Source organism: Scomber scombrus, chromosome 13 (genome assembly GCF_963691925.1).
Source record: "Scomber scombrus chromosome 13, fScoSco1.1, whole genome shotgun sequence".
In the NCBI taxonomy this organism is placed as follows: Eukaryota; Metazoa; Chordata; class Actinopteri; order Scombriformes; family Scombridae; genus Scomber; species Scomber scombrus.
This window is the reverse complement of record NC_084982.1, coordinates 12748042-12768587: the sequence shown is the minus strand read 5'-3', so window position 1 is coordinate 12768587 and position 20546 is coordinate 12748042. Positions and strand designations below refer to the sequence as shown.

The following is a 20546-nucleotide window of genomic DNA, read 5'->3' as shown; positions in this document are numbered from 1 at the left end:
CTGGTGTGACACATTCCTTTGGTTACCGTACACACGGTAGTATGTGCGCATGGCATTGTCTGCTACAACTGCTCTGGACAGCCTAAAATGTATTGTACTGTATATCTACTGTTGAATAACCTATAATAACAAAAGGGTTGGGAAGGTTACTGTGGAAATGTAGTAGGTTACAGATTACTAGTTACCCTATTTAAAATGTAATAAGTAATGTAACTATTTTAATTACTTAATCAAAGTAATGTAACTTACTACATTTGATTACTTTTCTAATTTTCTAACAAATATTTTGAATTGTTAGGGTAAGTTTGCCCTTTAAGCCCACCAAAATCTAAGTTCATTCTACTGACATGATGTACAAGGGAGACATTTATTTCTTATGAAGCAAGATTTATCTCTCATTTTGCAAATGTATTCATTAATTAATGTAGATTTTGGAATATAAAATAAAGATATTTTATGAAAAAAGTCAAAAGTCTGGCATGGGCTTAATTGGTACTGTTACACCTTTTAAGCCCATGTATGTTCCAAATAAGCCCATGTCATGATTTATTTACAAATTTAAAAAATATATATATATATTGTTTTCAAATAATTAAAAACAGCAATATATGTATTCAGTAAAAGGTAGGCTAAATATTAAAAAGTGAGGAAAAAACCCTCATCCTGAGCAAAATCGTATAGGTCTAAATTCAGATGTAATGCCCTTTGTAATCATAAACATTTTCATAACTAACTGTAATTTAACTATACATTTTTTCTCAGTAACTGTAACAGATTACAGTTCAATTTATTTTGTGATTAAATTATGTAACGCCCTTACACATAACTAGTTACTCCCCAATACTATTTGTACTGTATATTTTTTGTATACCTGTGAGTGTAAGAATGTGAGCATAGGATGTATTCAAGAATCACTTAAAAAACAACAAAACCCCCATAACAAATAGATTATTGAATACGCGGCAACTTACTGTACTGTAGCGATAACCAAAATATCTAGTCCTTTGTTTCTGATCATATTTCGTTTTATTCTATTTAAAGCTAGTCGTTTATACTTTTATATTGTGTTTTTTTGTGTTGTTCTAATGCATTTTATATAATATTTTATGGTTGCAGCTTCCTAAATGTGATAATATGAAGCTTTTTGGTGTCATACATGATAGTAAGCCAAATGTCTTTAGGTTTTGCAACGCTGATCAGGCAAAACAAGAAATTTGAGATATCACCTTTGGCTCTAAGAAATAATTACAGCATTTTTTTTACTATTTTTCTGACATTTTAAAGACATAGTGCCTAATTGATCAATCAAGATAATAACAAGCAGATCAATCTATAGTTTTCTATAATTGTTAGATGATGCAGCTCTAGTAAGGTGCTGTGCAAAATAAAGTTTCCCTGCCTTCGAAATGAAATGTACATGTGTAGTGGGTATTTTATAGACTGATTCCGGTATTTTAAGACTCTAAATCAAACTACTTTTAGGACAACAAAAACAAAACTATAAATCATTCAATAGTATATCCATAATCATTTCTAGTAATATGGTGGCTTTCAGTCAGCATTTGCACCCTCATGTTGGAAAATAAGTATAATTTAAGAGTCAACCAGTAACCATGACCACAGGTTTCTAAAATCCTGGCCACAGCCATAATTGTTAATGTATAGTTACCATGTATAATTTCAAAATGGAAAAACTGTACTGTTTGATGTCAGATTGAAACAGATTTTATTATTCTTGTTATATTGTAGCAAACCTATAAAAACCATTACTTGTGTGAGTAACATGATATCACTATCTCACAGTAAGACTAACAGAAATAATGAATATTTGAAGATGATTTGAGATCTTTGAGGTCCATTATGGACATTACAGCAAGACAGTTCTCTGTAACAGATTTTTTTCCTGTAATTTGAAAGAGTACAAAGTCCACATTGGATAAATTCTCCCTGGGGACAAAGGATCTGCCTCTCACATCTGTCTGCAGATATATATCAGCTAGTTATTGTCTCACTTCTCTTTGTGTCTATTATGTTTCTACAAGTCGCAGATAACTGACTATGTATGTGTCACTAGTGATATTAAGCAGTACATACCTGCATTCATACTCCTTCATACAATACAGTGGGGGCAGGGGCTGAAGGAAAACACAGACACAGCATTGGAAAACATTCTGGGTCTTGTGTATTGGTCAGAAAGTGTTGTCCATAATGACTGTCATCATATTGTATTCACCACCCTTCCATTTATATGGTGTCCACTCAGACAGGAGCCCTTAGAAAGAGAGCCAGCCGTGCTTATCTGTTCGACAAGTTGTTTAAGGCCACACACAAAATGCTACTGATAATACAGACCAATGCATAGGAGATGGCTGATGTCACATAGTCCTATGTCTTTGGTGCCTTAATCTTCTCGGTGGGAAGAGATTATACTGTTCGCATTCTTGTACAGCGAATTTACAGTATGTTGTCATTTTAGAAACCTGATGTCGACTTGATACGAAGAGGGACATTTTACTCCTCTGTATTGTTTGTATTGAGTCGGAGGCAGTTCAAGCAACAATCCACAAAATATGAGATGTCAGCTATGGAGACAACTCTGCTTGGTAGTGCTTAGTATTCACAAAAGAGTTATTTGTGTCCCACAAATAGGATGAGGATAAGACCACTGTTATTTATTTATTTATTCAATAAAAAGACCAAAACCAACAATGTATTTGTCTGTCTCTCAATACTTCCTGACTTCCTTACCCTGTCTGTGGCACCCAGCCCAAGCCCTTTCATTACTACTGAAGCTTTCCAAAGTAGTTCAACTGGGCAGTACAAATACAGGCTGCAAACAAACCCAACTGTCCTATCACCATGGCAAAGCAGTTCAACGCTACTGCAGCTATCCCTTAAATCACCACTTTCAGCTCCTGCCTTCAGGGCAAAGGTACAGAGTCCCCTGTGCAAAGAAAAACATCTACAGAAAATCGGCTGTTCCTATTACCATAAAATGTCTTAATCAGTAAGGACAGTCACTTTTTGAAGCCAGCCTGCTACGTCAGCACACAGCACTTTATATCTATTTATTCAACCCTGATTCAGTCCTCACCATTGAGTACCTGGTGCGCCTTTTAATGCAGCTTCTATTGTTTTTTTATGTTAATGTGTACTGTCTGGATGTTAAATGATGTGTTTTAATGTACCCCTTTTAATAACAGATTGCTACACATGCAAGCCAAAGACAAATTTCTGTCTTTTGCACAGGAAAGTAGACAATAGTGTTTACTGTTCTATTCTACTCTAAGATATACATCTTTAACATGGGTTTTCCTAAAACAGCTGAGCACTGTAGTTTTTAGAAAACATCACACAGGAGAAATTCTTTTGTATTTGTTGGCGACTATTTTCTGCCACAGATGAATACATATTTGCTGCCCCATTTCTGATGGGAGCAGATAAATGGTTATATGAATTCAGTTCAACAGCCTCTACAAAATCTGTTTATTTCTGAATCTTTCTTTCTTGACAGTAAATTGTTATGTAGAGTGAGTATAGTGCAGTGAAGAAAGGAGGTTTCACATTTCTGTTAAATGACAAATTATATGGCACTATATTCATAATTCCTTGATCGGTTCTTGTTGGGATGAATGTTTAGATGAATCAATACCTTTTGACCAAAAAGAAAAACATCTTAAGCTTTGGTAAAATGGCATTTACTGCAAGCCTTTTTTATAGTATGGTGTTTCTGTTCATTTTCCCATTTCCTGTAAATGAGATTCGTTGTTTAATTGGGGCTTGATTAGAAATCAAACAATGTACCGTACATACAATAAAACATTCAATTTTCTCAATCTTACATTGTTTCAGTCACATTGTTCAAAGCTTGTGAATATAGGGAGTTACAGTTAGAGATTAGGCAGTAAACTGAGAGCTCAGCTCCATCTTCATAACCATGAGCTGATACACAGCCTGTATTACTGCAGCTGATTCCACTGACTTTTACCATTACTCATGAATAAGCAAGATACCCAAATTCCTCAATTCAATACAGCTACTCCCCATCCACCAAAAGGAGCCATACTTCTCTCTCTAGAAAGAAAACATCCCCCAGGATTTACAGGTGCTGATATCCCAGCCCCGTCACACTGCTGCAAACAGGCTCTGGGTACAGTCTGATAAAGACAGAAGGATAACATCATGAGCAATAGTGGGGATGCCTTAAAATTCAAACAGACTGAAAAAGCACTTCCATTCTATATTTATTTTTATTCATTGAAATGATTTAAAAATTCTCCTTGAATTTTTGTTGGCCCGCAGCTGTAAACTCTCTGGAACTGTCACTGCCTCTCCCCACACAAAAATGCAGTACTAATGTCATGTTTATACATTTGTTTTTCCCTCTGTTACATCAGCCATGTGCAGTTTTAAAGCTTTTTTTTGCTGCATTTGTCAAGCAAGCCTCAGCGCCATGCTATAACAGCCTTATTTGCATGCTGGCTCTCTGTCTACTGCATGAATGCTCAAAAGCTCATTCAGTTGCCTCTGATCCAACCAACTGCCTTCTGCCCCTTCTGCACTTCTATTACATGGAGTATGGTATGAGCGCTTCCTGCCATAGAGCTGGGGCTGACCTCCTAACAAAGAACAGGTTCAATCTGCTTCCCCTCCCCCAACCCGGGAAGCTGATGAGGGTCACATGACCTCTCTAGACAGCACTGAGGAGCAATGGTAATATGTAAGGGTGGGGGAAGGGTGCTTCAAGTCACACGACTGTGTCGATAATAGGGCCAGGAAAGCACAGGGAAAGCTCAGTCTGTAGCAGGGGAATATCCAGTTGGGTATCTATTGCTCACTGTGCTCTGGTGTCCATTGGCATATTGGATTTGGTTCCTTAAGCCCTGCTGCTTTATTTACACTGTAAAAAGAATAAGAGCATGGGGACCAAAGCGTCCGAGCCAGTCTGGAGGACAAGTCTTTAGTAATGTGTGTGTGTGTGTGTGTCTGTGTGTGTGTGTGTGTGTGTGTGTGTGTGTGTGTGTGTGTGTGAGTGTGCACATTTGAGCTCATGGCATTAGAGAGGAAGAGCGAGCTTTGTGTACTCACTGTACAACACATCCCCTCCCCCTCTGCAGCCATCCACACCGGCTACAGACGCAGAAGGTTTCTGTGGTACACTGTTATGTCATAGTCTACAGACCCATTTTCCAGACAAAGCAAACCAGAATACACGGGGAAAAAAAGTCTGTACTTTCACGTGCCTGTGCTCTGGCTTCACATAAGCAAGGAAAAATAGATGTAGCAATTGCTTGAAGCCTGATGTTGAGCTCCAAATGAATTATACAGTTTGTGATCTGCTGCAAACATGCTGTTTATAAATCACAATTTTTCAACTGTGCTGCTTTTTTTTATTTTTATTTTTTACAAATATCTGAGTGTTTAGAATCGTGTGTTACTTTAGGAAGCCACATTCCTCCCCCTGCCATAATCAAATTCCTTTGACAGAGCAAGGGGAGGGAAAGAAGGCGGGAAAAGCAGACAGATGTCAGAGATTCAAGGGTCGAGGACAGAGGTCAAGGGTTGGTGACCTGGCCATCCCACAGACTCCCCCTCCCTTTCCTCCCCCTTTTTAGATGTTAAAATTAAACTAAACGCTGCAAATGAATTTCTACAGAACATTAAAGAAAAATCTGCTTATTTGCTTTCTTGCCGGTAGTTAGATTTGAGAACTGATGCCACTATTATGTTTGTATTGTAAGTATGTAGCCAGAGTCAGCCGCTATTTAGCTTAGCTTGGCACAAAGACTGGAAATAGCTAGCCTGGTTCTGTCCAAATGTGAGAAAATCTCACATATCTCACCTATCACCTCCTCGTAAATTCACTCATGAATACCATATATTTTGTTTGTTTAATCCATTACAATAAGAGTAAAAAGTTCGCTATTTTATAGAAGGTTATGTCCAGGACTATTTCCTGATCAAGACAAGTAGCTTACTGAGTCTCCGCTACTCACCCCATAACTGCTCCCAGCCAATACAATAAAGCAGTACATCATCCCCTGTAAAACACTGATTTGTCATTTTTACAGTTTGGTTTTTGTACAGATAAAAGAATATGTAATGTGTTTAATTAGTGAGCTTTGGCTGTGCTGGTCGGCACAGATTGTGTTACCATTGTACAGGACCAGGCTGGCTCCCTGTTCTCCCTGTTCTCCCTGTTTCCAGTCATTATGCTTAGCTAAACTGACCGGCTGCTGGCTCCAGCTGCATATTTAGTGTTTAATCTTCTCATCTAACTCTCTGCAAGAAAGTGAATGAACATATTTCCCTAAATATCTAACTACCCCTTTAACCAACCAAGGGAGCATAATGTATGTATGCCAATTCTTGCTGTCTCTTTTTGCAACCTGTCTTGAGCCATATATACTTTACAATCGATCATTTTAAAATTTCCAAACAGTGGGTTAAAAAGTGTCAATCTTGATGTTAAAGTTAAATAGTTCTGTACAGCACAAATGTCACAGATGGGTTTCCATGGAGACCATTGTATGTGTCACAAGCTTGAGATGTTATACATTCCTTTTAGGTATCACAATGTCGGCCTATTCATTCAGTAATTCAATTGATGGTATGATATCTGTAAAAAACAAATCTTTAATATAACACGTTTCATCTCCTTATTTCACTGATTATGACACAGTTCACTGGTTTGATGTATTAATATGTGTATAGCTTTGGAAAATGAGGCCAATTGACATTACAGTTTAACATATTTATATTTTCAATGTTGACTTGAGCTCAAAATATATCTATGGTTATCTGACTGGTGCTGAAAATATAGGGCTGGGTCAAGATAGCTTTCGTCTTACAACCACAGGTAATTTAAAATCATTTCTACTGTATGATTTATAGCCGTGAGAATCTCACTGGAGCTGTGATCTCCCAGTGATACTGTATTGCTACTGTAGAGGTTGGGGGATGGGCAGGTCTGCTGTGCATTGGATCACTGGTTTCAGCCTCTTGCTTTGTCATAGCAACATAATGCTGTGTAATGAGCTTCCACTCAGCTAGACACCCAACACAGCATTGTGACATGTCACTCTGCATAATCACCCTCCTGACCTTCAGGTTCAGGAGACGACATTTGAACATGGCTGTCGTGGTGTTGTTTTCCCTTTTGGCAAAAAGCTACAACAACAAAGAGAAGCACAGAGATTTACATGTGGCTGAGAATGATGGGGTTGTATAACAGACATGAGAGAACAACAGTAGCTGTGTGTTCTCACCTTCTGATGAAAGTCATTAATACAGACATATCAAGCACCTCCCGATCTGATACAGGTCTGTAAAATAAAACGATTCACAGTTGAATACTATCTGTTAACATTTCCCTACCAAATTAGGTTATAAAACATGGTTAAATCCGCAGACACTATGTAAAAGTTGTGTGTTTGTCTGTCTGTGTGTAAAAACATTCAAATGCATGTCTGTGTGTGCGTGTGTGTGTGTGTATGTGTGTGTGTGTGTGTGTGCGTGTGTGTGTGTGTGTGTGTGTGTGTGTGTGTGTGTGTGTGTGTGTGTGTGTGTGTGTGTGTGTGTGAGTGAGATTACATTAAATTTCAAAATGTGTTCTATTTTCCATCATATCTGATAATTGTTTGCCTCAGACGAGAGAACAAAATCCCCCTGTTAAATTCTCCATTGTTGGGTATTAATGCTGGATCATCTCCTGGAAAATATTGTGTCAAAGAGAGAGAAAGAGAGAGAGAAAAAGAGATTAGTCAATGTGCTTGTCTAGACCTAATATTTGCCTGTGGACACAGTGCCATCTAGTGGTACCAGATGATATCCTACTTGTTAATCAGCATTGAGATCTTTCTTATATGGATAATATATTTTATGCATCAGTTTATTCAGTGCTGTTTTATAACTCTGTCCCCCTTTTGTTTATTTATTGTATCCAATTAGATAACAAAACACAGGCACACTTTGTGAAAAAAGGTTCAGTTATAATAATCTGCCATAATAACAACCACTGTGGGATACTCAGCTGTCAGTCAACCATCACTGTCTAAACTGAAAACGAAATGTAACTGTAGCACTGAGTGGGTGGTTCACATGTGAAAAACACTTTGTGCTGGATATCATCCCCCAACATTTCACAACGCTGCATTGTTTTGGGACACCGTAAAAGTAGGGAAATATTCCATGCAGGCATCTATTTAGAAGTACTCCATGCCAAGTGGGGTTTTTTCCAACCTCATGTTGAAGACAAATATTTTTACAGTGAATGGAGTGAAGAACCTTGAAAATATGAATAGACAAAAGGGTGTCTGTACAGCAAATGGGTCTTTTTTTTTTTCTTTTTTTTTTTTTTTAAATCAGTGAGACAGCCTATGTAGACAGAAAAACATTTTCCACATGCTATGTTTTATTGCTTTTAAGACTATCATGGTTCACCTGAAAAGGATAACAGCATATAGTATCATAGACATACAGGCATGAATGGTAAGTAACAGACCAAATGAGAGATAGTGTATAGTTTGTACATCTGCATTATGATGAACAGCCTACAGATCAATACCAGTCAATACAACTCTCTCATGCATTTATGAAATGATATGATTCTCCCTGTGCCAGACATACTAATACTGAGCTAAAAATAAAATCTGCTCAGGCAAAAATTTACTTGCTTGCAATGCAGATCAACTTGCTCCAGTTATTGCGAGTAAAATGTCAAAAATATGACAGATGCTTGATGAATTTATAAAGAAACTGCCCACATTTGAACCCTGCAGCTGAAACTGCGTCTTACCATAACATGTTATTTGACTTGGCAAAAAATGATCAATAAATCAAATAAATTGTTAAAATTGATTTTCTTTTCATACGCCATTTCAAAAATAGTGATTTCTTAGCTTGGCGTGTGATTAAAGGTCCTTATTCAACAATTATGTGAAGGAATAATAATGTTTTCTGCCTCTCCTTGGTGGATGATACTGTAGATGTTATCTGTTGCAATGATGTCATTGTTGTATCTTTCTCTCAGAGACAGATCTCATGTTTTCTGTTCAGTGTTGGCTGCTCATTTGCCTGAAGCCGTTTTCTTGTAATTAGTATCACTCAGGAGATTTGATTTATATTTAATCCACAGCCTTTGCAGATTTAGCAGCGATAATTTCAGGTTTGGTGGAATATTGGGAGTTTGGGCTGTCATCACACAGGACGTCTTCATAGTTTCCGTCTTCTGTTCTAGCGGGTGTCAACCTGTTCTGTAGCAGATGGTGAGAAACAATACTAGATATTATAAAATCTCTCATATACTGCACAATTAGTCATATTTATGAGCCCAATTGTTGTCAACACTCTGCTTGTTTCCATACTTAATACAATGGAACAATAGATGATGGAGGCATACTGTTGAATTCAGAAATACACTGTCACATTTTCCATCAATGCATCTGTGTTATTACTGCGCTCACTACTGAAGCTATCCATGTTGGGACACTGCCTCCATCTGAACTATTATCCTTCTCCTTTGTTTGCTAGCGCTCACAACAAAAGCCGGTTGTCTGCTCTGATCCGGGCGGCTCGTCATCAAAGGTGTGAACTTTGAGTCCACCTGCACCTTTAAGGATCAAAGATACTCATGTGTTTGATCGCTATGCTCCTTCTTTCTTGGGCGTATGCAGGTTGAATGATACTGATACTGGAGTGTTGTCTTTTGAGATGCCTTTTGTCAGATCATGTGGCAGAAAGAACCCACATTTTTGTAGCTCTGGGACTGCAGCTGGTCCCTTGCCACACCAGCATATCGAGTGGTCTTGGCCACTGGCCTGGCCGTGGAGCAATTCCTAAAGCAAGAGCGAAGGGGCTGTAGTGTGAACAAAAATCTCAAATAGCAAAAATATGGTAATTGTATGGGAACTAAAAGTCTATATATCATATCAGTTCCTGGTTTTCACTGAACACAAGGATATTGATTGAATGTGTAACACCAATGATATGTATTCTTATGTAAGAGCAGAATGAGCTTCAAGGATGGAGTATGAAGATCAGATAAAGGTTTCAATTGAGATAATTAGAATAATTATAGAGACATATATGGTTATGGGTATGAATGTACAAAGACAGGAGGAAACAGAGATGATAAGAGATTGGAATTTTAAAAAGATGTTTTGGGCTATGGGAGCCAAGGGCATGAAGTAATGAACTCTTGGTGCACCACAGGAAAAAATGTGCATGGTACTGTGTGTTTTATTGTACTGTGAGCCAGTTTATCTACATCCAGGTCTATTTATATAAGTAAACATGTGTTGCTAATGGTTACTCATTGTAAATGCAGGTGTGAATTAATGTAGTGACGTTTCGTTAGAGATGGAGTCCAGTCCCACTTCAGGTCAGACAAACATGTCCACTTTAGATTGCTCCACAGTCTATGTTCACACCGGCAGAGGCTTTTCCCAGTCAATGAAAGCATGGCGTCGGAGGGCTACATGACCCACAGGCTGCAGGAGACATCAGGACCGCACACAGACAGTGCGTTTCCTTCACTCCACACTATAAAAACTCCCTCACCACACATGGCTGTAATAAGCCAACAAATTAAGCCATTATACTGTTTTTAAGGTACACAGACATCCGTGTTTAAATGTTTTAAGAGTGGCAAGGGATCTCTCACTGCAAGTTACATTGTATGTCTGAGACCACCAGGGAAATGAACACACAGCCATCATATCATTAGAGAGCTAAGAGATGCTTTGGTATGATACATAGCCAAACTTGCACCAAATTATAGCAGGCCAGTGTTTTCATTACAGGGCTCTGCTTACTTTCACCAAGCAGAATGTTAAGTTTTTTTCTGAATGACATGGGGATTTGTCTCCATTTGTGTGATTCCCATCATTGCTGGAGACAGTGTCTGCTGTTCAGGATGTGCTCATGAGGGCATATTATCATTTCGCTTGAGAGTCAGAGGTCGAGTAATTTAGCACAATCTATGAATGGCCCGAGGCAAGACGGCGACTTAAGCCAAATCTAATGATGGTGTGTAAGTGTGTTTCACTCCCACTCTTGCATTCAGTTTAAGAGCAACACCTATAAAAGTTCATTATGCTGCTGCTGTAATGGGGTTCAGGGAAGTTCTTCATGAGCTGACAAAAGCAGGAGTGTCTTGTAAACCCTCAAGGGAACTTTCTAATTAAATACTCACTCCTTTACTCCAATAAATAGTGAGGATTTCAAGCTTTTCCTACTTGTCATATTTTCTCCGTACCTTAGGCAATGAAATGATGCCAGAAGTTGGGAGTCCATCTTGAGGAATTCATTCAGGATGGTTTTAATGGTTTTCCATGTAGAATTGTTTTTCCAAGCTACTGTTAAACTGGGAGGTGAGAGCTAAAGGAAAGGGCTTCCCTGGGATGTTGGCAAGCTTCACCAAGGCCATATGTGAGGGCTTGATACAGAAAACCTGTCGACTCCACATTTCTGATGAGTTGTGTCATCAGTAGGGGCAGTAGGTCTAACCCCTCTGCTTACATTGGAATAAACAGGTGTGGTGTATGTGGTGTTTGGTATGTTGTTGTGCTATATTATGATGAAGTCAGAGGTTGATATATCGACTAGAAGTGAATGAATAAATTCAAGTTTTAAAATAAATAAAAAGCACAAAATCTACAATATATTTTGGGGCAAAAGCAATTTAAAAGTAATACTACAATGTTTGTAAGTTATTTACCTTTAACTACAATTTGTGAAATCAGTCTCAACATGAAGGGGCAGTCCATACACAAAGCTTGTTGAAACAGCTGTCCAGAAAATGTCAAATGCAGTTGTTACCCCCAGCTTTGGCTTTAAATTAAACTTTAATTTAAATTAAACTTTTAATAAAAACGTTTTTAAAAGGTTAAAGCCTGCATTAGGTGTTGTGTTTTAGGTTGTGTTTTCATTAGTGCATTTAGAGGGCAGGAATTGTCTAATGAAAGAAGATCTCTGGGTGCAATATGGGATATGCAGGACCCAGTGTGTGGCTTGATCCAAACATTCATGACTGAAAGCCAGTCAGCCTAGATAGATAGATAGATAGATAGATAGATAGATAGATAGATAGATAGATAGATAGATAGAAATAGCAATAACAAAAAATCTCAAATCATCTTGACCATGTATTCCATTCATACAGTTCCTACATATTTGAATGGAGATCACGCTCTTCCTCCTCCTTGGACTGCGCGCGGGACAACCTGCCCATGCTTTGAATTTTGTGCGGACTATATAGAGCAGTCTACCTGCTTAACGCTCCTCGTGTCTGTCAGTCACCGCGGGATCCCCCAATCGCAGGGCACGTGAGCCCGTGACTCCTCCCCAGTGTATAATTGAAGTTTCTTTAGTTTCTCCGGCGGAGCCTGCACGCAGTATTGTCCGATCCGTGGAGGGATTAAAATACACAGCCGCCGGACCATGTTTTCCAGGAGCGTGAACGTGTGCGTGACCCTGTGTTTGTGGATTACGGCGTTAACGAGCCCGGGAAGTGTGTCTGCGAGGAAGCAGGACGACTCTTTCTTCACTGCCAGTATTTACCGGGCAAGATGCGCTTCGAGATGCCTCAGTCTGCACATCACTCGCATCTCTGCTTTTTTCAAGCACTCTCAGGTACGAGCGTGTGGCCACAGTTCATCCAACTTCTGGCTGTGTGTTGAAAATACAAGACATATGCAATGTTGTATTCATTTATGAATTAATATTTGCTATAGTCGATCTTTCCCCACATAAGTCAAACCTGTTTCTCTTGATCCCATTGTAAACGGACAGGAGCAGATCACTGATGGGTTGGTGCTGAAATACTTTCTCAGTTGTGCTTTGTTTTTGTATTTTTATTTTATTTTTTATTTCAATATTATCATTAACAAGAAATATCTTCAAATAAAGTGTCAACAGACACCAGTTGCAGATATAAGCATCTATAAAATGGTCTGAGTCACTTACAAAGTTGCCACATGCAGTATATAAATTGGGTCGCCTTTAAAATAACCAATTGATATATTGCTGTATTTTTGAGCCGGAGAGATGATGGATGCCTCTCAGTGGAGCCAGTTTCCATTCATGACTTGCTAATTACTGTAAAATTATTGCAAATATAATGGAATTCATTATTGTTTTTTTTTTGTTTTTTTGTTAACTGTAAGTTATTGCCCATGTATTTTGAAGATATATGACTCCTCCCAAATGAGAGGCACCACTGCCTTTTATATTCATAATAAGAATTGTTCACTAGTAGCAGAGCATGTTGTGGTGCAGTGGTGTTTGAAACCAATATAAATTAGCTGTATTCTGGGCATGGTTCGGTATGTGGTGTCAGAAGTTGTTTTTCACCCTTCACTGGACACACTATTCTCTCCCAGGACTCTAGAGAAAAGGACCGGTCACTGATCCTTCTCCCCTTTGCTCCTTTTCATCAGCTATCTATCTGGTGACTGCCTTTATACTCACCCCATTTGCATTTGCAAGGCTTGTCTTTCTCAAGGTGCATTAATTAATCCCCAATTGTTAGGAAACATAGTGGAGTGAAGTAAATTTGTTATTAGGAGTAATTAGGAGTAATTAATCAACAGAGCAATTTACTTGTTTTTTTCTCATCAGTTTATCTGAAAAACACTAATTGATTTAGTGCAGTAGTTCTCAGTGCATGTCCACCGGACACATCAACCTTCTACAGTTAATTCAAGCAGTTTTATTAAGGGATGATACACAGTGGAGTGAAGGATTAATGCAGTTAACAGATAGCACAGATAGCGAGTAGTACAGAAACTAGCACTGCTGTGAATCCAAAGGACACAGATTGAAAACAGTGCTGTTTATTAAAGCTCAGTTCAGCAAGTAATGTCAGGGATTTGTTTTATAGCAGATTCCAAGAGTATATTTCTGCTATGCGTTGCAAAGTTGCTGCATTAAATCAGCCGCCAGCTAAATGAAAAGTCAAATAACTGATGAAGTCTCACCTCTAATGAGCAACTAACATTCTATGTAATTGACTGCAAAGCCTCAGAGTCAGTGCAGCCAGGCTTATTCAGTTAGGAGAAAATGAGAGAGAGGTATTTGTCTAAAGTTAGGAGCATTTTTGTGGTTTGTGATAAGAAAGGTTGCTTGAGCAAGCGTGTGGATCCAAGAATAGAAGGCAAATGTTGATAATCTACAAGGCCTGTCTTATGCACTGTGTTCTCAACAGTCCTTTCATGTGAAAATGGGGGGTCTGGTCAGCTGCAAAAACAGCAACCCCCACCTCCTCACCCCCCGCCCTCTACCCTCTGGCCCTGCCAATAAATGCCAGCATCACACCTCATAGGCATGTAAGAGATATATACTGAGCTACTGATGCTTCTCCGCTGAGGTCACCTTCCTGCTAAATGCTGGCGCCCAATTGCACTAAATGTGATAAGCTCTAATGTACTGTTGCCACAACACTGGAGCATGCTCAGTCAGCACAACCTACAGGTGGATCTGTTTCCTCTGCCAGATCTTATTACAGTAACAGGCCGACAGGCCGCTCAGAGCTCCACTCCAATGATTGAGACGACAGACCTCTTAATTCAACTTGGACATCCTTTGAGGGTCATTTAAATGAAAACCAAGACATGCAACACTTTCCATTTTTTCCGTTTTAATGGAAATGAAATACCTTGACTTTTGCCTACTGTTTCTCAATATTTCAATATCTCAATATCTAGTAATTTATATGGACCAGTAACAATTTTGGTTATGGTACATGAGACAGTTTGTTCTCGTAACAGGTTTTGCAGCTGTAATTTAGAAATCTGTTTTTCATATCAGCTTTAATTTGATCACTCTCAGAATGAAACTGGGAGAGTTTAGCACTTGCAGATGTCATGAACACCCACACATCTCTCCTTTTTATGTGGTTGAGCGACAGAGGACAAATAAGAATCTTTGTTTTAATTGTTACAATTATGACTTAATGTGAAATGGCAACAAGCATGGAGTTGCAGAGCTTGAAAACCCATGGGTAATCCATTTGTTGTCAGATTTATAGCAACTGTAGATTTATTGATGCAATAGTAATTCCAAATACAGATTTATTGACATTTTACTCCACATTTGGGGAACTTGTCACCCCAGTACAGTAGACAGGGGGGAACACCCAACCATAAATATTAGTCTCGGACACTTTAAAATATTAAGAGCGAGCTGGGATCCCTGTGCAATAATGTATTCTGAAAGCATCAGCCTTGTAGTGGATTATTTATGTGGGGACCTGTGAAGCCAAAAACAAGGTGTGTCCATGAGGTCTTGTTATTACATTCGGAGCAATAAAAATCTTAACATTTTAAAATTCAGTCATTCATTTTGTAATGTGTAGTGCAGTAAAGCCTAAACATCTTGCTTGAGAGATTTGTGTTTCAAGTGAAGGGAAAAAAAACATTGGAAAGTAGTTTTTCCGTTTCCCCTTGTTTTTTGCCTTTGATATTAAATAACCCGCGATGGAATCAGACCTCAGCCAGTGCTAGTCTCATGTGTGGAGTTTTTCATTAGTAAAGACAGCGGATGAATAGGGGTCTATGTAGCTTGGCCTCACCTCTCTGTAAATGCTTTTAAACCATGACAGTCCCGTCTGTAAATCTCAGCTGCCAGCGCTGCTACACCCTGAGCTACTTAATTTGACAAAGAGCCTTCATTCCTAACTGGAGACAACTTTACCCAGTGTTGTTTCTGAAACGCCCTTTTATGTTAACGTTGGATGTGCACTGAACACATTAGCTCACTTTCAGATCCCCTGTCAAATAATTCATTTAGAGTGAATAATTGATCAGTAGAATGACCACAGACCTCACACCTACTCAAGTTAAAGCCTAAATCTCAAAGCTCTTTAGTGCTGCATATGTGCCCTTAAAGATCAGTTATTTTGGTGTTGCCTGAGGACCTCTGAGCTGTCAAAGGACACACAGAGACACCAGTCTGTCCTTTGAAGTCCTGTCTCCTGTTAACCTGGCCCGAAGTGTACAAGGTCTCAGAGACCTGGAGTATTTTCTATGCAGGGCACTCTGACTGGTTTAATGCTGGTAAACATATAGGCAAGGTGTAACGCTATTCAAAAACTCCTCTCCAATGTAATCTGAGATTCATTTAATCCAAACCAGAGGCCCATAGGAAACAAAAGATTTCCACTTTCAAAAGGTGGAATGCTATGCTCAAAGATAAAAGGGGTTTTTGTCCATGTTCCCCTCAGTTGTCTAGACAATACAGCATGCCCCTGGCCACCTGCTCCAACTTCTCAGCTGACAACAGCCATAATGTATCTCAGTGATGAGTGCCCTGTTTACACGACTCCACTAGCGTCAGTAACAAAGCACCGAGTTCACCTTAGCCACACATTCGCGGGCCACTGTCTGGCCTTCTCTCCTCGACCCCAGTCACACAGGAGGATATCTGGAAAGCATTCATTCACCAGAGTCCTTGACAGTCCTCAGCACTGCATAATGTTCAGACAGCAGAGGAATGTCATGGTGAGTCAGAAGGATGAAGTCCTGACCTATAATTATTCCCCCGTTGGTCCCTGACATGGTGGGGTCAGGCCTGGACAGCTGGGGTAACATCCTGCTGAGCTTCTCTGCTACAGGGACGCTGTCACACAACAGAATTAGCTCCTCTGTGGATCTGGCCCTGTCGCTGTTGATTGATGGGCGAAGAAAGGTGTCAAAAAACACGATTGATGATTTAGAACATGGTCTTGAGTTGTGACAAGCTGTATAAGTTATCCTGAGTCATTGGCTGCCAATTTAAATGTCAAGGTTTTATTTACTGGTTGTCGTTAACAGGGGATTCAACTTGGTTGGATTGATCATTTCTTATAAGTTAGTGAAGTCCAAAGAGAGTTTAATCATGTCATACAGCATAAAGTGATTTACTAGTGGGGAATAATTCACATTTTAATCAACATGCAGCCCAACAGAGTGAATGTGCTCTATTACACACAAAATGCTGCGAATGCACACCGAACACCTCAGCCAAGTTAGCGCTCATTTCCACTTCGTTTGATGACAAAATGAAACAACTATTCCAAGTCTCCTTAGCGCTCAGACTCGAATATTTTTCATTCTTATCTATCCAGTTTTTTGTGGAAGGAGATTCTCTGAAGACATGACCATACAATCATGAACTCCTTTGAAGCCATTTGACCATTATCATTGACACTAAAAGCACAGCACTTACTGGTACTGGATGTCAAATTAAACCCTTTAATGATAAGTTCTCTCCTAAGGTCTCATGGGAAATTTCTTCTGGATTACATTGTGGGAAAAAGCTTTGAACTTGACATTGAACTTAAGCAGACTCTTTGCCTGCAGACCCCTAACGTTTGGCTGTATCCCACAGCTTCCAGAAGCATAGAGAACATCCAAAAGTGAAGCTCAGATCCAGGTCATTGACTAGAATGAATTGCATTAATATTAAAACTCAGAGCCTCCGTTGAGAATTTTACATTAGATTTTTTATGACTTACTCCGAGGTACAGGAAATAAGAAGCAGTTGGATTTAATATGGCTATAATCAATATTTTCATATTAACAATGGATCAAATTACTATATGAAATGTGACAGGAGTCCCACAGAGAATTATCTCCTAACTCTGCAGTATTTTGTCCTATTTCAGGTCATTGTTTTAGTTTTAAGGCCTGCAAAGTTAGCGTTTAAGTGGTGCACATACTTGAGCTAGGAGAAGTTAAACCATGGGATAATTCCCTCATGAGTTAATGGAGACCAAAACAGAGATAAAAGAAGACATTCATCAGATGGAGACTTTAAATTAATGCTAATGTTGCTCCATATCTGCTGGAAGTGTCAATAGATATAACAAGTATCCCCATATGAACTCATAAGGTGTGTTTACGGCTTGGTTCCACTAACAAAAAAGTTATTTCAGGCTTAAAACATCAACCTGAAGTGTCCTGTTTTCTGATACAAAGCACATTTAAACATTTTGTCTTTCATGTTAATCTGCTGTCCATTTATTCTGAAGCACTAGCCTTGTACTTGCCATCCAAGCACAATTATGTTTGCAGAGACTGACAGCATAATTCTTTGCTCACACAATATTCAGGAAATGGCCACTTGCACAAGCCACTTACTCCCACTGGTCCTTCGTTTGACAACTCTCCATATTTACACATAGACGATTTATAAATACACAGCTCTATTAGGGCCAAATGTTTGCCTCGTTGCGGTGCAGAAGGTGGCACTTCCTCAGCAATTAGAGGAAATTAGCAGTATCTGCAGCCCACACAGGAGTGCTGACATCAGTTCCCACCTCGGTGACCTAGGGGACGTCTGTTGAGAGATCAAACAGGTCCTCTGAAAAGCTGAGGTCACCATGCTCTGGTGAAACTGACCAGAGGTTTCTCTCTGGCCCTGGTGTGGTGACCCCACTTTCCTGCTTAGGTTACATGCCCTGAGCACACAAAGCTGACTCAAAGTCTGTTTTTGAAATTTGTGTACAGTTAGCATTATCGTTAATCAAAAAAGCCATGAGTTCAGGGAAATAAGCATTGTAATAGTAAAAGCAGAGGGTCAAAGCTACAGCATGTTAATATGGTGAACTGATTATTGTAAATGCATTTTTACAGTCTGGTGACTTATGGCATATTCTTCTCTCTCTCTTTCTCACAGAATAATGGATCCTTGGTTTGGTGCCAGAATCACAAGCAGTGCTCCAAGGTAGTGTGGTTTCATTTCTTTCATGAATGAGACGCATGCCACATACATGTCTCATTATCAGAGGATAATACAACATAAAGTGCACAAGTCACAACAAGACTAGTTTTGTCATGCCTGCAGGAATCACTTTGAGACTTGTTGACACAGACTATCACTAGAAAACCTCTTTTTTCTTTTCGGCCAGTCTTTACTGGATTGCTTCTGCTTTCATTGACACTCATTTGTTCTTGTAAATGGAATTCGATTAAAGAAGATTTGAAGAAGTTATATGCCTGTTGATTCATGAAAGTGTTTCATGTGGAAGTTCAGTAGGATGCATTACGGCACACATCCCGCAGGGCTTGTTTGTGTTTCGTGCCCCATCCCAAAGAAGGTTGAGACAAAGCCGGTGTTGACAGCTCCTCTGAAAAGATGGCGCTGACATATTCTATCAGACTCTCCTGGATCTGTTGACAAGGCCCTCAGAGATGTGCCGTATAGACCATGGGGCTGAAATAAGAAGGATGATACGCTAGCACAGCCTGGTCCAAGTTTGAAATCTGAACAATGCTCTCTATAGCTGCCAGAGGCTTTCGTCTCCTCACACACAGACCGTGAAAGCAGGATTCAATGCTGGTAGCCCATGAGGACTCAAAATAGGACATATACAACACATATTCATGGTACGATGGTTTCCCTTTCATGAAGCTAAGCGTCTGTTTGTTTTTGTGCTTCTGGGTTTTCCCTTCGCTCTATAAAAACCTGTCTAAATAAAATACAGGAAGTACTGTATGTTATTGTCCAGGTGGTGACAGGTTATCTGTAATCCTTGTGTGTCATCTATTTGCTTTTCTCAAAAGACCTTGGGCAGTTTCAGGCTGAAACTGTAGGTAAATCACAGTATTGCAGTGATGGTGATTAATTGGAAATTCAGGAAAATGCAGAGTGGCTGCTTTTTTCTTTAAATGCTTACTTAACATGGCCTCACAGTTGGTGTACATATTAATCACAATCAGTGTCTAGTATCAACGGCCTTGCAAAATGGCCCTTTCTGTTTGATTTCTAAATTCCTTTTTTTGAATTTCAAATTGTTTCCTTGGCAGTTTGCATTGCCAGAGCTATTGTGCTTTGTGCCTTCTATTAACATCTGGGAATGTATAGGTTATTTGTCTTACTCTACTCAACACATATTCACAACATGGTGTTTTGTCATAACATTGAATTTTGAATTTTGAAGTTTAACAGATTGCCCCCAACAAATTGTGAGATAAAAAAAAGTCCTCTTATTACTTTAAACCATCTGTATCCAGCGTGTATCTTTAAAGTTAATGAATAGGCTGTAAAGGAGGCAGAGCTCCTTTTGTTTTCACTATAATGCTGTGAAACTTGTTTCTCTCCTTTCCACTGTGATGGCCAACATCGGCTCTTGGCATTCATCATTCCACAGTTATTCGGCAGAGTTTTATGTTTGAAAAGGGTTTTGCTGGCTGCGATTCCAAACACAGCATACTGTTTTCATAATCAACCAGCTAACATTGCTGAAACTCTGCAAAGTTTCAAACTCTTTTAATGGATTTTTTGTTTTCCCTTTCCATAACGAGAATGTCAGTTAGCACTTCTTTATCCCACTTGTAGGCTGTAAACAAATGTAACTCAGTTCGATGTAAACCCTTAAAAATAATGATATGCCAGCATAAGTGCTGTACAAATGTAAAACTCTACTCCTCTGCAATTCTAAACAGCTTCAAGGGCTCTTTGAATTTAATTAATTTAATTGTATCCTAGGTTTTAGTTCAGCCATTCAGCATGTAAGCCAGGGCATGGTGCCGAAGTTTAATTTGGGGCCGAAAGTCAATATTTTG

At 39.2% G+C, this 20546-nt stretch overlaps 1 protein-coding gene across 1 annotated transcript in view; it reads left to right on the top strand.

The window, feature by feature from the left end:
• Positions 1–12399: 12399 nt before the first annotated feature.
• Positions 12400–20546, top strand: part of LOC133992975 (anosmin-1) — a 39226-nt gene continuing 31079 nt past the window's right edge. The window contains exons 1-2 of the mRNA XM_062431784.1: positions 12400–12633; positions 18658–18705. Of these exons, the coding sequence (XP_062287768.1) occupies positions 12442–12633; positions 18658–18705 (240 nt within the window). The 5' untranslated portion in view covers positions 12400–12441. The remainder of the gene's footprint in view (positions 12634–18657; positions 18706–20546) is intronic.